Source organism: Zeugodacus cucurbitae, chromosome 5 (genome assembly GCF_028554725.1).
Source record: "Zeugodacus cucurbitae isolate PBARC_wt_2022May chromosome 5, idZeuCucr1.2, whole genome shotgun sequence".
Lineage (NCBI taxonomy): Eukaryota > Metazoa > Arthropoda > Insecta > Diptera > Tephritidae > Zeugodacus > Zeugodacus cucurbitae.
Window position 1 is genome coordinate 20,943,112 of NC_071670.1, and position 15,829 is coordinate 20,958,940.

General features: G+C 33.4%; 1 protein-coding gene across 5 annotated transcripts; it reads right to left on the bottom strand.

Annotated features, from left to right (window-relative positions):
• Positions 1–6,333: 6,333 nt before the first annotated feature.
• On the bottom strand, positions 6,334–15,312 carry Rab40c_1 (ras-related protein Rab-40C). 5 transcript variants are annotated; one of them, XM_029042141.2, is made up of 6 exons: positions 15,126–15,312; positions 15,029–15,060; positions 13,419–13,512; positions 13,165–13,358; positions 11,451–11,673; positions 6,334–6,704 (listed from the first exon to the last, which is right to left on the bottom strand). In XM_029042141.2, the coding sequence occupies exons 1-6, from the start codon at positions 15,148–15,150 to the stop codon at positions 6,487–6,489; spliced, it is 786 nt and encodes a 261-aa protein (XP_028897974.1). In that variant the 5' UTR covers positions 15,151–15,312; the 3' UTR covers positions 6,334–6,486. The 5 variants fall into 5 exon arrangements, with proteins under 5 accessions (XP_028897974.1, XP_011187085.1, XP_028897975.1 ...); XM_011188783.3 differs by having other exon boundaries at positions 13,419–13,542; positions 15,126–15,311; XM_029042142.2 differs by lacking the exon at positions 15,029–15,060 and having other exon boundaries at positions 15,126–15,307.
• Positions 15,313–15,829: the final 517 nt, after the last annotated feature.

The window sequence follows — 15,829 nt, forward strand, 5'->3', positions numbered from 1 at the left end:
TATTTTTACTCAAGTTACCGCTTGCACGGACAGACGGACAGACAGACATCCGGATTTCAACTCGTCTCGTCATGAGATATGGGGTTATATATATATAAATGATCAGGATGACGAGTGTAGTTGAAATCCGGATGTCTGTCCGTCCGTCTGTCCGTGCAAGCGATAACTCGAGTAAAAATTAGGATATCTTAACCCTCAAATTCATGAATTTTTTTAATGTGAGATCTTTTGCAAAAATGTCGGAGTATGTGTTTTACATCATTTTAGTTCTCATGTTCGTTATAATTTTCGAGCGTGTTCATGCAGTGATCGATCTCCGTAGACGAAAATAAAAAAAAATAAATTTCGAAAAAAGTGCATATGGGAAAAGTTCCCAAAAACTTAAAAAACACTATTTCGTCATAAAGTAACGTTGATAATATAAATAAAGAAAGGTAAGTGAGTAATTTACAAAAAAAGAAAGTGGAAAAAGTTATTTCGTTTCTGTGCAATAATTTTATAAAAGTTAAGTTGCCTATAGGCAACATCGGTCAATTGTGTGTAATAAAGTTTTGCATATACTTGTTTACATACTAAGATGCGTCCAAAAGGTTTGACACAAGCTGAAATTGAAGAGTTCGCTAATTTTGACTGGGACGAGTCTGAGGATGAGGGTTGCTACAACAAACACATGGGAGGGGTTGATCTTGCTGACATGCTGTTGGAATTGTACAGAATCAACCACCGTTCGAATAAATGGTACATGAGCTTAGTGTACTGGTGTATAAATAACTAGTCAATAGCTAGCTGCTATACCGCAGAGAACTGGAAAATACGAACGGCGAGTTGAAGCATATGTCTCTTATAAAATTCCAGTTGGATATTGCGATTGAACTTTTGAATGCAAGTCAAACAGCAGTTGTATCAAGGAAAAGAGGACGCCCTTCACTTCTTGCAACAATGAGCTCAACTACTTCATCACCTATGTCATCGTCTCAGTCCTCGCCGGCTCCTTCAATGGCCTCTGAAGAAACCCCATCTAAAAGAGCGTATGTTGCAGAACCTTCAAGAGCAACGCGTTTCGATACATCTAATCACTGGGTGCAATGGGGATCAAAAGGCAGATGCAGGCTATGCCACACTGGACACTTATTTGTGCTACAATCCACAAAAAAATTGCTTCGTATCATACCATACAAAATTTGTAATGTGTTTGTGTCCTATCATGCACAATTTTCAATAAAAGAAGTCAATTAAAAAAAAAAATTATTATACACTGTTGCCCAATGTTGCCTATAGGCAATATCCTGTAACTCCCAAACCAGTACACCTAGGACTATGAAATTTTGGTCAGTTCATATTCAGGTCGAATTAAAACATATCTGTACTCAAATATTTTTTAGCAGTGTCATAACTAAGCCATAAATAAAGTTATGATCGCATTAGGGAGGAGCATATTTGGATGTAATTTTTTTGGAGAAGTGGGCGTAATCCCGCTCCCAAATAGGTTTTATGTATATATCTTAACCAATAAAGCTATATAAACCAAACTTTCTGCAGTCGTTTCTTTTAGCCCTTTCCTTATACAGTCCAAAAATGAAACAAATCGGATAATAACCACGCCCACCTCCCATACAAAGGTTAGGTTGAAAATGACTAAAAGTGGGTTAACTCACTAACGAGAAACGTCAGAAACGCCAAATTTTACATAAGAAATGGCAGAAGGAAGCTGCACTGAGATTTTGTTTACTAAATGGAAAATGGGCGTGGCGTCGCCCACTTATGTGTCAAAAACCATATCTGAAGAACTACTCGACCGATTTCAATGAAATTCGGTATATAACACTTTCTTGACGCCCTGATGACACGGGTGGAATATGGGCGAACTCGGTTCACAACTACCCCTACTTCCCATATAACTAAATTTTGAATTCTTCTGATTCGTTCACTTTATAATACATATATACATAAGGAACCAATGAAGATAGCGAAATAAAACTTTACACAAATACTGTATATGATCCGTGGCATCACTTGTGGAATATAGGTAAATCTCTCAGATATTTTAATGTCATTCATTACCTCTGAATTTTTACTTATAACAGTTCGTCTCTGTACCAAAAATGGTTAAAACCGGGTCATAACTTCCTCCAGATCCCATATACCTAATCATAAAATTAAGTGAGCGTATAGTCTTCGATATTTTGTATCTTGGTGGTGAAAACGAGTGAAATCGGTTCAGGAATTACATCAGTCCCGTTATACAATTTATGATGATTTTCGTTATTCTATTGAACTTTATGCCGAATACATGGGACGAATTGCGTTATCTTTATAAAACTACGTCAATAAATTGCGAAAGAATAAAATGTTCGGTTGCACCCGAACTTAGCCTTTCCTTACTTGTTTATTTGTATTTTTAGGTCTTTTAAACTGTTGAACCGTTCTTTCATTAATCCAAAGCAATGTTCAATTTTAATTCGATACTGGCTAAAAGTTCTGTTGAACAGATTTCGTTGTTGTAAAGTGTCTTCCGTAGCATTTGTTCTAAAGGGAGTTATAAGACTCGCAGTCAATTTATAAGCACTGTCACCTGCAAACCACTCTGCTCCTGTCAATAGTTCAGTAGCATTTATAGAAAACTCGCAATTATTATATATTCTTGCATCATGTACACTGCCAGGATACTCCAATACCATATGACGAATCAGTAGATTGTGGCCCCGGACACGTTGAGCTTTTAGTGAGTATACATGTTTACGGGAAAAAATATGCTTCTGGGTCTTCAGTAAGTTTCTCAGCCAATTTTATTTCCGTGCCGTCTCCATAGCCAACATAATGTGGCAGCTCATTGAGTGTTTTAGCCACTAAATTCCCTCGCTCTGCTGCATCTGGCCAGTACATGAACTTATATTTTCACTTCACAACTGCACAAAATATTTTATTGGTTATGACCTCTGTTATAGAGAAATATAAGATCTAGCATAATTGCGCAATTTAATAGTAAATATCACATTTATTACTCCTCCGACGCTAAAACCAAACAAACTTGCGATTTTCGAAAATTGTGCTCCTTCCAAACTTGAACCCAGTCGGTAAAGAACTAATATAAGTTGTATTTGGACGGGAAATTGCTTACACCAACGCGGTCCAATAAACACGTCATCATATTTTATTAACTTAATGATAAAATCAAACGTTGTTCGGCTGACTCTTGCCTATACCTGTTTTTATCCAAATGCGGCAAAACGTTTATTAAAAATTCTTGCGATTTGGACCAGAATGTTGAACAAAAGGGCATCCATATCTAAAATATCTAGCAGTTGCAATTGCAAGGGCAAAGTCTTTTTTATATTTGTTATCTGGGTTATGATATGATTTTAGTATTGAATACCCAAAATAAACGCAATTATATTAACGTCATTTTTCCCAAAAAGCTCCAACATTAGTAAATCATTTGTAAGGAACTTTTCACAAAATATAAGAAATCTCACTTTATCGCTTACTTTGGGTATTTTAGATTTATGATTTTGACAAATAAACAAGTGATCTATAAAAAGCATTTGCAGAAATAATAATGGATATTGATATCATCGGAAGGGGGCGGTTGCCCTTAGTTCAGCTTTTTCCGCCTGTAAAAGGAAGCGAAGTGAATGGGTCTGGAGGTGGACGAGGACAAGACGAAATATCTCCTGTCATCAAACAAAAAGTCAGCGTATTCGCGTCTTGGCTCCCAAGTCACTGTTGACAGTCATAACTTCGAAGTCGTAGATAATTTCGCATACCTGGGAAGCAGCATCAACAATTCCAACAATGTCAGCCTCGAAAATCCAGCGCAGAATCACTCTTGCCAAAAGGTGCTACTTTGGACTGAGTAGGCAATTGAAAAGTAAAGTTCTCTCTCGACGAAACCAAAATCAAACCCTACAAGTCGCTTATCATTCCCGTCCTGATTTATCGTGCAGAAGCGTGGTCCGTGAGCGAATGACGCAGACGATGTACGAGTTATACCACGACATTGACATAGTTCAACGAATAAAAAAAAATGACAGCAGCTACGCAGGCTAGGTCATGTTGTCCGAATGGACGAAAACACTCTAGCTCTGAAAGTGTTCGATGCAGTACCCACCGGAGAAATCCGAGGAAGGGGAAGGCCTCCACTCCGTTGGAGGGACCAAGTGGAGAGCGAACTGACAACCCCTTTGTCATTGTGTGAATTGAATAAAATTCAAAATGCTTATTTAAAGCCAATTTCTAAATCTATATATATGTATATAAGAAAGTCGTGTTAGTTCAAGTCTTTATAACTGAAGAACGGCTGAACCGATTTGGCTTGGGGGTAGCTTAGCACCGGGGGCAGGACATAGGATAAATTTTTTTCATTTTTCGTGACGAGAACGTGAATAAACTGTGGAATAAAAAACGCAATTGACATTCCATATAAAACACAAACTTATTGTTCAATACATCTGAGTAGGCTTTCTTTTCATAAAAATGAAAACAAAACTGAAAAACAAAACAAATTTCAATCACAACATAAATTTGATAAATAAACAAAAAACAAAAAAATGTATATCACGATGAAAATAAAAATAAGCGCAAATGACAACAAACTCAATGTTGTCTCTGATTGTATATCATGATTCAATTATACAAGGTTTGGTAAGTAAACAGATTTCTCACTCTTTTTGGGTGCTAATGTTTTTCTCGAAATAGTATATTCAGAAAACCGTTCAAAAAGTTTTATATAGTAGCAGATTTACCAAGATATTTTTATAAATTTTAATTAAAAATACGTGAATAGAAAATAGTTCGCTGAAATTAAATGTTTGTGTAAAAACCTTGAAACCGCTTTTTAATTATCTTATTCAGTTGCATATATTGAGATGCTGATCTCTTTACTTCACCGTAATGGATTTCAAACATCTACGATTGAAGCAAACTAAACTACAGTTCAAAAGAAATTGCAAGAACGTGTTTAAAGACACCAAATAAAACTGTTGTAGTAGATAATCGGTCCAAGTCATCCTAAATGTAATCAGTCAAGATGTTGACATTTTGTATCCATTGACCGAACATTCCTTGCCCTTTAATTGTAGCGAAAGCATAATTTTTAGACCAACTTCTGAAAGACCAATTAGTTTGTAATTGTCTGATAATTTATTATAAAAGAAATAATAAAATTAAATGTTTGGTCCATGGAGAAAAAGGTTAAGTATTCCATTCTCTATAATTATTATTATAAATAGATATGAACTCATAGTACTGGACGTGACTCATGTATTAAAAAATTACAATTCAAACCATTATTAGAAGATGATCGATTAGGCTTTCATGCTACTTATTAATTTTGGTTGGAGAGTAGTAATATATTTTATACTACACAAAAATAATGAAGCAAGTCTAAGAATAAAAATTAACCTAAAATACATAATTTAGAATGAGATAATTGGTACACTTCATTCATTCAAATCTATTAAGTGTGTAATAAAAGTCACTAACTGTCATCCAATTGTTTTTTTTTTTGATTCTTGGACGTGTCTGGCTTGCCATCGCACAATTTACGACTATTGGCTCCGTAGTAGTCATGCTTCGAAACTTAAACCAAATAAAACTGGCTAACTGAACGCGTTTAGTGGTAAAGAAAATTTATGAACAATGTGATCTATGCCATGATACTCAAAGGAAAGTTCGAAGGTGAAGAAGTTCTCATTCGGAGGATTCCGGTGATAGTAACCGATTTGCCGTTGGAGTTTAAACGACTTCAATTTGCGATCTGTCTTACATTCTCTATGACTGTTAACAAATGGTCAATTATGTGTATGTGGCATGTTCACGGGACAGACGACCATCTGCGTTATTTGTTCTTGCCTGATTATAAAATGAAAAACGTCTGATTGTAAATTACAAGGTGCTTCACTGAAGAGTGCAACCCATGCACCAAAATACATAGCTAATAAAGAATCATTAAAATACTTATTTTTTTTATTATCATAATCAATGCATGAAAATGAACTCAATAAAATCAAAAATCTTCTCATTTATCGCCTCTAAGGCGGAAGAAACTTCTCCGCTGGGCCAGCTAGTAATTAATATAAAATAAATATGTGGAACGTATGTAGTGATATGTGAGTGTATAATAAGTGCAAAATATGTATGAAAAATTCACTATATAGCGAGAAATTACGTGTTAAAATTTGCCAATTTTGAAACTTTAAACGCGAATATCTCGAAAACAATAACTATACAACCATACACACTCTATCCCCGTAATCGTGGGATGCTATACTAAAGTTTTTCCCAAGTATCGAAGTGTAAAACCCTATTATGATAGCAAAGAATATCCATCCGTAGTTAGATTTACTCATACATTTCTTATTTAAAACTTAATTTATTCATGACGCAAATTCAGAATAAATTAAACATAATAACAAGACTCAGTTTTTTTAATACAATACCAACTTATACAATAAAGGTGAAAACAGATATTTCTATTAACATATTTAATCATGAAATAGCACAACTATTTCGATTATGATTCAATGGATATTTACATTGATATTTAAATCGGGAACCATGACTGATGTTATGAATGCTCTGAGATGTTGTTAGTGCATATGATTTTAGTGTAGACTTCACAGATGATGGTAAACTTAAAGAATCAATCGCATATACAGTTGTGCATCTAACAATTGTCCGGCAGCAAAGCTCTTGTAAAGACAAAACTATAAATAGAAAAATATTTTCAAATATTAAAATCTATTTTTAAGTTAAAAATAAAAATGTAAACTTTTGTAATTTTAATTAAATTAGTTGTATATTCAAACTAGTACATCCGCAACGCCCTGCTGTGGATAATTTATATTTTGTTTAATTTTTTAATACATTTAAATTATTACATAGTCATGCAACATATATTTAGTTGCCCATGAGAAAAATATGGACTATCAAATCTAAACCACAAACGGATAGTTTTTGACCTTGGGGCTTATTAATAGGAATAGAGAATGATAAACACATTAGAAGCTGTAGCCTTCTCAAGGGTATCGTAGATTCTGACGGTATTCTTCTTTATACTTTCCGGTCAAAAATATTCCTCAATAATATTTCTAATGATTTCCGTTGCATAATTGGGGTGGATTCAAATTACCCAGAAGAATAATAGGTGCCCGACTTAACTTAATATTATGTGGTGGCATTACAGCTATAGCAATAGCATTTAGAAATTCCCATGAAAATGTTACACTTTAATTTTCATCATCAATAGTGTCGATTGATTTAAAATACATCACACCTCTTGGCAATAACCGCTGTCTCTTTACGATAATTTCGAAAACATGAACATTTTTTTCTGTCAAAATGGCCCGGTCACTGAATCAGTTATGCTCAGGCATGGGCAAAGCCAGAGATAAAGAGATGTACAACTCTCATATCACTGGAAGTGAGAGCGCAATATTAAACGTCAAAACCACCTAAACTTTGACAGTTTGTCGAGATGAGGAGGTTTTGACGTTTCGCAATTGGGAAACTGGAAAGACCAGATTGAAATGTTGCCAAAAAAATAATGCGACGGAGACATTTTTAGCCGCCTTGCAAGATCACTAATAAGAACTTAAAACAATGAATATAAATGAAAACGCGTAATTTAATTAACCTTATTTATTACTGAAACTTCGAAAACCGGCTATTTTAATATACCATTTTATCGTTAAATGAAATTGAAATATGTTATTTTATATTAAACATTCAGTATATAATAATTTTTAACCATAATAAATGTTGGGTATTTTAATTTAAATGCCCAAAAATTAGTATTTTGTCTGATCTGGTAATAATGCAAAATGTTATAAAAAACGCAAATTTTGAGGCGCTCTCACACTGGAATAAGTTGGACATCCCTTTATCCCTGGACAAAGCCTTAGACCGTTTTCACACGGGCAATTTTTGTCGCGGCAATTCTTAGTTTTATAGGGAAGCGAGAGAGAGAGAAATTCTCCTCTCTTCGTCGCCCCCTCTCCTATAAAACTAAGCTTTTAGCACATGCTAAGACCGTTTTCACACGGGCAATTTTTGTCGCGGCAATTCTTAGTTTTATAGGAGAGGGGGCGACCAAGGGAAGCGAGAGAGAGAGAAATTCTCCTCTCTTCGTCGCCCCCTCTCCTATAAAACTAAGAATTGCCGCGACAAAAATTGCCCGTGTGAAAACGGTCTTAGCATGTGCTAAAAGAGCGTAAGTGATCGTATACGTACACTCACCGATTGACACAAGCGAAGAGGGTAAATCGAGCACCTACGATGGGCGATAAATAATCGACGATAAAATCAGTCTGCAGTCAGCAGTTGACGGAGCAGGTTGATGCGGACAAAGTTATATATTTTACTTATGAAATGAAAACAATTAATTCATTGTAAAATAGCATAACTAAACAATGATTTATATTAAATATAAAAGATTATTATTTTTTACATTCTTTAGTACGTGCACTTATTCGTATTGTGCAATCCTGCGGCATAGACCTGCTCAGTCAACCTCTGCAACCTCTCTTCCCATTGTAAATTTCTGTTACTAAGTCGTCGGCTGCCCGATCAGGTGATGGCATTTCATAATGATTTTGATATTATAAATAAATTTGATATTATAATGTATAATTCCTCAATTAACAATAAGGCTTACATCTTTGTACATCTATTCTGTGTAATCTATGTTTGGACATTGGGGCCCATATAAAATCTTAGCTAAGTATTGTTGTAAAGTGAGTAGTCGGTTGCGTTTCACAGTCAATACTTACTTTCCATAAAAATTTATTATGAAATAGGGTAACACAATGGAAAACATATGTTTTAAAAATGCCATGTATAAAAATATGTTTGTTACAAATTGAAATTTTAATTGATGCAAAATAACTTTGCGTTGAAGGTAAACAATAAAAGAACACCAAATTTGACGCGTCGGGGCGCATATTACTCGTTGAAAAACATAAAACCGTAATCATATTCAAGCGATTCGACATGTCTGTTTTTTTATACTCTCGCAACCTGTTGCACAGAGTATTATAGTTTTGTTCACATAACGGTTGTTTGTGTCACCAAGAAATAAAAGAGTTAGATATGGGGTTATATGTATATAAATGATCAGGATGACGAGTGCAGTTGATATCCGGATGTCTGTCCGTCTGTCCGTCCGTGCAAGCGATAACTTGAGTAAAAATTGAGATATCTTAATGAAACTTGGAACACATGTTCCTTGGGACCGTGAGAGGGTTGCAAAATCGGTCCACTGCCACGCCCACAAAATGGCGAAAACCAAAAACACATAAAGTGTCATAACTAAGCCATAAATAAAGTAATAACAGTAAAATTTGGAATAAAGGATCGCACTAGGAAGGGGCATATTTGGATGTAATTTTTTTGGGGTAGTGGGCGTGGTCCCGCACCCAAATCGGTTATTTGTATAATCTCGCAAACCAATAAAGCTATATAAACCAAACTTTCTGCAGTCGTTTTTTTTAGCCACTTCTTAATACTGTCCAAAAATGAAAGAAAAAATAGGTTGAAACTTACTAAAAGTGAGTTAACTCAGTAACGAAAAACGCCAGAAACACTAAATTTCACATAAGAAATGGCATATAGATGGTTTCCAACTTTCAATGGACTTTATACAATATATATGACGAATATGTGGGTCAAATTGTGTATTATATAATATAAATAAAGTTAAATAAATAAATTGCGAGAGTATAAAATATTCGGTTACACCCGAACTTAACCCTTCCTTACTTGTTCTGTCTTATTTTAAGCACAACCTAAGTACGAACTGTGAAACCGGGCATAACTATTCGCAACATTAATATGAGCCTCATATGGTTTTGAAAATAATTGTCAGTATGGCACCACTGACTGTTTGTGAATAACTAATTTTAATTCCATTCTCAGCATTTCTACGGCATTACATTAGATAACCGTCAATATCCGTGATATCATTTGTATACTTACTTTAAAGTATGTATGTCCTTCCGTGTTGTGATTATCGTTTACAAATATCTTAATATTTTTCTTTATTGATTTTTATAATTGCTGCATTTGTCCGGTTTTGCAATCTCATATTGCTAATTGTAGCGTGTACCAAGTTTCATTAAGATATCTAGATTTCAATTCACATTATCGCTTGACCGAATGGCCAAATGGACCGACGGATGGACATTGTCACTAAAATTTGAAATATAAACTATCCTATCTTTTAAGTTGGACCAAACAGCAGACGTTTATAAAAATTATTATTAGATTACATGAATCAATTATATAAGAGGATATTCACAGCTCTCCTTACATACGATAAATCAGTTATTTATACCAAATTATTGCAATAAAAATATCGATACATTAATGAACTCTCTCTTTAACAAAAAACGAAAATAAAGGAAGATAATTAGACAATTCACAAGATTTGTTGTATGTCTTATGTCATATTTTAATATTCTTAAAAAATACGACACTTGTGAGCACCCTTAACTGTTGTATGTCATATTTTGTCATATTTCTACACTTATAGCGTTTTCTTTTCTCGATGAAAATGCTGCGTTTTTATATTTCAACATTATACAAATGCTGTACTACCTTTTTGAATGTTTTCCATTTTTTACGTGATAAAAGAACAGAGAAATGTCTTACTATTATGCTAGTCAACTCTCATCCACATTTTGAAAATCCGAATACAGGGCAGAATAAATGTTACATTTTTTGAGAAAAGAAAACGTATAAAGCAGCTGATAGTGAAAAATTAAGAAGACAGAAATGCTATATATCCGCGATCCGCGATAAAAAATCATCAATATATATATGCGATCATCCGATTTTGGCCTTAGCAAAAAAAAAACAGCGATTTTTTCTGAGGCCAAAACCAGATATATGTCCGTATTTTCCAGATATATACAATGTGCGGTATAAATCGGTTGAGAAGTGTTCAGGCAGAACGGCACGAGCAAAACCGACCACTGACCGACCCAAAAAAACCGGTTCTTCACAGAAAACCGACTACCCACTCGTCGCCCTCGTTTGCCCCAAAGCCCCACCCACCGCACGCCCACACTGCCACGAGTTTGTCCCAAAAAGTAACCGGTTACTGCAGTACTAGGCATATGCCGCAAAAAACCGAAAAAATTCGGCAGCAAGTGGGTAGGGGTATAGAATAACGAACTCAAGAAACATACCACGCAGTGTTATATAAGTCATATTTTAATTTTTCATGTGAAACAACAACAGTGTTGATATGACAGTCATAAAAAAATATGACAATATGACGATATGGCAAAATATGACACCTTGTGAATACCCTAAATTTAAATTTTTAATAAGACATAGTTTAACTGTTCCTATAAAACTTAAAAATAAAATAGATTTTTATTATAATCTTGCAAACAAGAAAATCAAATAAAAAATAAGAATTATATAAGTATAGATTAATACTAATTTACCTTTATTATTGCGCCAGATCCGTTCCATACCATTTCTATGCAATGCCATTCGGGCGAGTTCGCAAAAAGACTCTCTAATGTTAAAATCACAAAGTGGCGATATTTCAAAACATGACATATTATTACGAGAAGCATAAAGCTCTGCGTGTTTAGATAAAACTTGTCTTTTAAAAGCAAGGTGTAGTCTGTTACCAACTAATACTTTCGGAATACCTGGAGCATGCTGGAACAATACAAAATATTTGAAAGATTAATGTCGTCGAACACTTAATAACAACAGTCATTAAGTTCAAGATAAAAACTAAAATCATATTAATAGTTTTTATAATAGCTGTTACTTCTCGGAGATCGCGATTAAAATGTAGAATTACAAATCGTTTGGTGGTGCTTAACACAATGGCGAGTCATATTAACCTAATACCCAATTAATATGTCTAAAAAAGGCTTAACATAAAAATATCTTGACATCATCTTATTTTTTCTACGCTAACCGGTCGTCCCGGGGCAATAACCATCACAAAAATATATACTAACTCTCTTCCCATCCACCTTTTCAAACTGTCATTGTAGGCATATTAGCATATATGTATATTTTGGGGTTTTTCGTAATGTATTTTTTCTTTCTTTGTCAATAAAATTGCAGTGAGGGAGGGAGAGAAAAAGTATCAATGCCCGGTTTCACAGTTCGTACTCAGGTTGTGCTTAAGATAAGTCAGAAAAATAATGTTTTACAATTCATACTTAAGTTATGCTTAAGTACTGAAAATGGGAGTCTTAAGTAGTGCTTAAGTAATAGCTGATTTTTGTTTTGAAATTCGTAGAATTTTGAATTATTTGTCAAAAATATAAAATAAAAAATTATTTACTGAATAAGAAAATATGGAATCGCTTGAAATCTATGGCGGCTTTATGATTTTCAACGAGTTGTAATAGGTGCCCCGAATCGCATGCGGTCAATATCGGTGTCCTTTTATTGTTTACCTTCATTTTCAATATTCATTTTAATATTTTTTCAACCCAATTTTATTTTTTATCAATAGAAATTTCCATTTGTCAAACATAATTTTATACATGGCATTCGTAAAACATATGTTTTCCATTGTGCTACCATATTTAATAATAAAATTTTATTGAAAATAAGCATCGACTGTGAAACGCAAACGACTACTCAGTATACAACAAGCTTTTAGCTAAGATTTTAATTGGGCAGAACTTAAGCACGAACTGTGACACCGGGCACAAGAGTCCTCACTCTTTGTGAAAGGGATAATTTAGACAATTTATTATCTTTTATTAATAAAATTGACTTAGAACATAGAGTAGACAAACAAGATGATCACCGAAATAAAACCTCTGGTGCTGGAACGGAAAGCATAAGTCTAGTTGTCAGTTGTCAGGAAACATGATGTTTCGATGGGGTCGGACCAAAGGGAAAGGGGTGTTAGATGAGTTGGGTTCCTGTGCATGTTTTGATCGAATTTTATTTATATTCGTTTATTTGTAGAATTATATATATGGATTATATATTATATGCATTTATAATTATCATATATGGCGCAAAAAATATGTTTATACATATAATTGAGAGTACCCGAGATTATGAAAGAAAATATTCAAAACTTATATTACCAAGAAATATTTTCTTCAAGAAAATCATAATATGTGATTAATATTTTGAACATTTGTTACAACATTTTTTAAATAATATCTTTACCTCTTCCACTTCTTTTAACCACCTATCAATTCCATCGAAGCTCCATTTATTAGTAATGTCGTAAACTAATATAATTCCTTGTGCCCCTCTTGAATAGGACCTTATAATGGTGCAAAATCGACCTTGTCCAGATGTATCCCAAATTTGCAACTTAACACGTTTTCCTTCCAAAAGAATAGTCGTAGTTTTATAAGCTAAAAATGGTAAAAAAAATTTAATAAATTACTTTAATACTTTACTTCATTAAACGTTACCGTTTCCGCTACAAAAAGGACTTTCTGATGATGCATCTTCAAGGCAGGATAATATTTCGTGTTTACCAACATCGCTATCTCCCACTAAAAGCACCTTTAATAAGTAGTCGTAGTCTTTTGTCATCTTTATATATTACACAAAGAAGCGATACATGTTTTATGCTGTCGTTATAATAGTTATAAAATACAGTAAATCATTTATAATATTTAATATTAATCTTAACTAGCTTAGTTTAAAATCATATTGGAAAAAGCTACGTGCGAAAGGAAAGGAATAACTAAGACTCGAAAACCTAGACTATGCAAATATTATCCATATATGTAACAACACACATCTTTGATAACATGGCACAAAACCATTACGGTACAAGAAACTGAATCGAAAGTCGAAGAATTAATATCGACAACACCAAAAAAATTTGAAGCTACATCACCTATAGAACTGGAAAATGTGAAATATTTTAGTTACTTTGGCAGTATTATATCTACAAATTGAAGATCAAAGGAAGACAAGTTATCACGGGAAACGCATTTGGGTTTAGAATTACCCAAAACTGTTGCGAGTGGCCTGACTCAGTAGGTTCCACGCTACTTGTTGCGGACGAAAAGCAAATATCCAAATTAAAAAAGTTGCGAGTGCACTAAATCCGCACTTCTGCAATCTCACGTCTGCAGTTGTAATTTGATACAACTGACTGTTTAGCGACTGCACTGCCTGCAGCATCGTTTTAATAGCTTGCAGGGTAGGCTAAGTGATTACAGTTTTGTATTTCTTTAATCAGAATTATTTAGAGTTCTCACCAGTGCAGACGAGCTGCAGAAAAAAATACAAATGTAATTTAATAATGAAATTAAACAAGAAGCAAACTGTATAATAACAGCACGATTTTAGTTACTGGGCGCCATAATTCGAGGCCATTTTTATGTTAATTAACCCAAAATAAACAATTTTTAATAAATAAAAAAACATTATTTAAAAAACATTTATTTTAATAAATAAAAAAATGGATATGGGCGGATAGTGGATCTCCATGTTACGAATATATATAATTATAGCCACCGTAAAATTATTGTTTCCGAAATATTTGCAATTTTTTACATATATTTTGCATTTTTTATTCGATTGTATGTGGCAACACTTATCTTCTGTCATCTTGCAACTCTTTTGTTATTTTACAAATAAACACAATTGTACAAAAAGTTAAATGTTTATTTACAGCAAATTTTGATATACTATGTTAAAAATAAATATGTAGAAACAAATTAGTGAAGTGTAAATATATTTAAAGTGCAAAATATATGTGAAAAATTCAATATACAGTGAGAAACTATAAGTTTGCGGCGGCTATAATTGTTACTATATTCGTAATCTGGAGATCCTCCTCTATCCGCCCATATCCTTTTTAACCCCTAAATCGTGGAACGGTATACTAAAGTTTTCCCGGAGAATGTATTATATATATTTTAAATAAAAAATTCAATGACAAAATAATCAAGTGCAACACTTTTTGAATAAGACACTTTCACGAAAACCTCGTTAAATATGTACTTTGTATTAAATAATACGTAATATCAATATAACATAAATCAGCTTATAAAACAATACCCACATATTTCACTTCACTCAACCACAATAATCCCACTGTTTAAATATTAATATTTGGTGTAAACAGGAAAATTAAAATACAATATTTTCACATCACTTACAATGGATATTGTCATAATATAACATGTTCCTTTAAAGAAAACTTAAATTTAACAAGTTAAGTATATGGTACGAAGCAACCACATAGTTCTAGCATTACAATCGCGAAGAACATAAACAAAACTTCGCCCAAATTATAAGTCAACATAAATTCTTATAGCGATGAGAGTATATTATTTTTGAAACAAAATCAATTGCATATATAATCGATTAATTTTTATTAACATTATTCTGGGATTTCGATTAATTATTTTAACCTGCTTACAGCTTTTTCAGACGGGTCAATTCCTGTTACGTCAGTTCTTAGTTTTAAAAGGGGGGCGACGAGGAGAGGAGAATCGCGCCGAGTCTGCTGTGTTCGTCAACACGCTTTGTGTTCTTATTCGTAACAGTTCGCTGCTACGTGTTGAATTTGCGCACCTTTTATTATTATTATATTATAATTAATGTATCAATATATTTTTTAAGAATTTATTTTTTGTATGTAATTTGCAAATACATATAAATATATGCATAATATAATTAAAATATGTTGGAAAATGAAGAATAACAATACCAATTAAAAGTTGAGGAAATGATATGAGAGAATAACCCGAACAGAGTTTTCGCCTCACGTTGTGGATTTGTGAGAAGTATGGCGAAAACTGTGCAATTTTCAGTTTTGACACTGTCATATATACATCGTACCGTGAATAATGAAAAATAC

What these genes read in the sequence shown, in the direction of transcription:
- Rab40c_1 (XM_011188783.3), bottom strand. Translation starts at nt 15,150, where the DNA reads ATGTTATATTATGACAATATCCATT. An exon ending in GGTTAAAAGAAGTGGAAGAG is followed by an intron (nt 11,674 to 13,164) that starts GTAAAGATATTA and finishes GTATTGTTCCAG; the next exon opens with CATGCTCCAGGTATTCCGAA. An exon ending in GATCTGGCGCAATAATAAAG is followed by an intron (nt 6,705 to 11,450) that starts GTAAATTAGTAT and finishes TTCTATTTATAG; the next exon opens with TTTTGTCTTTACAAGAGCTT.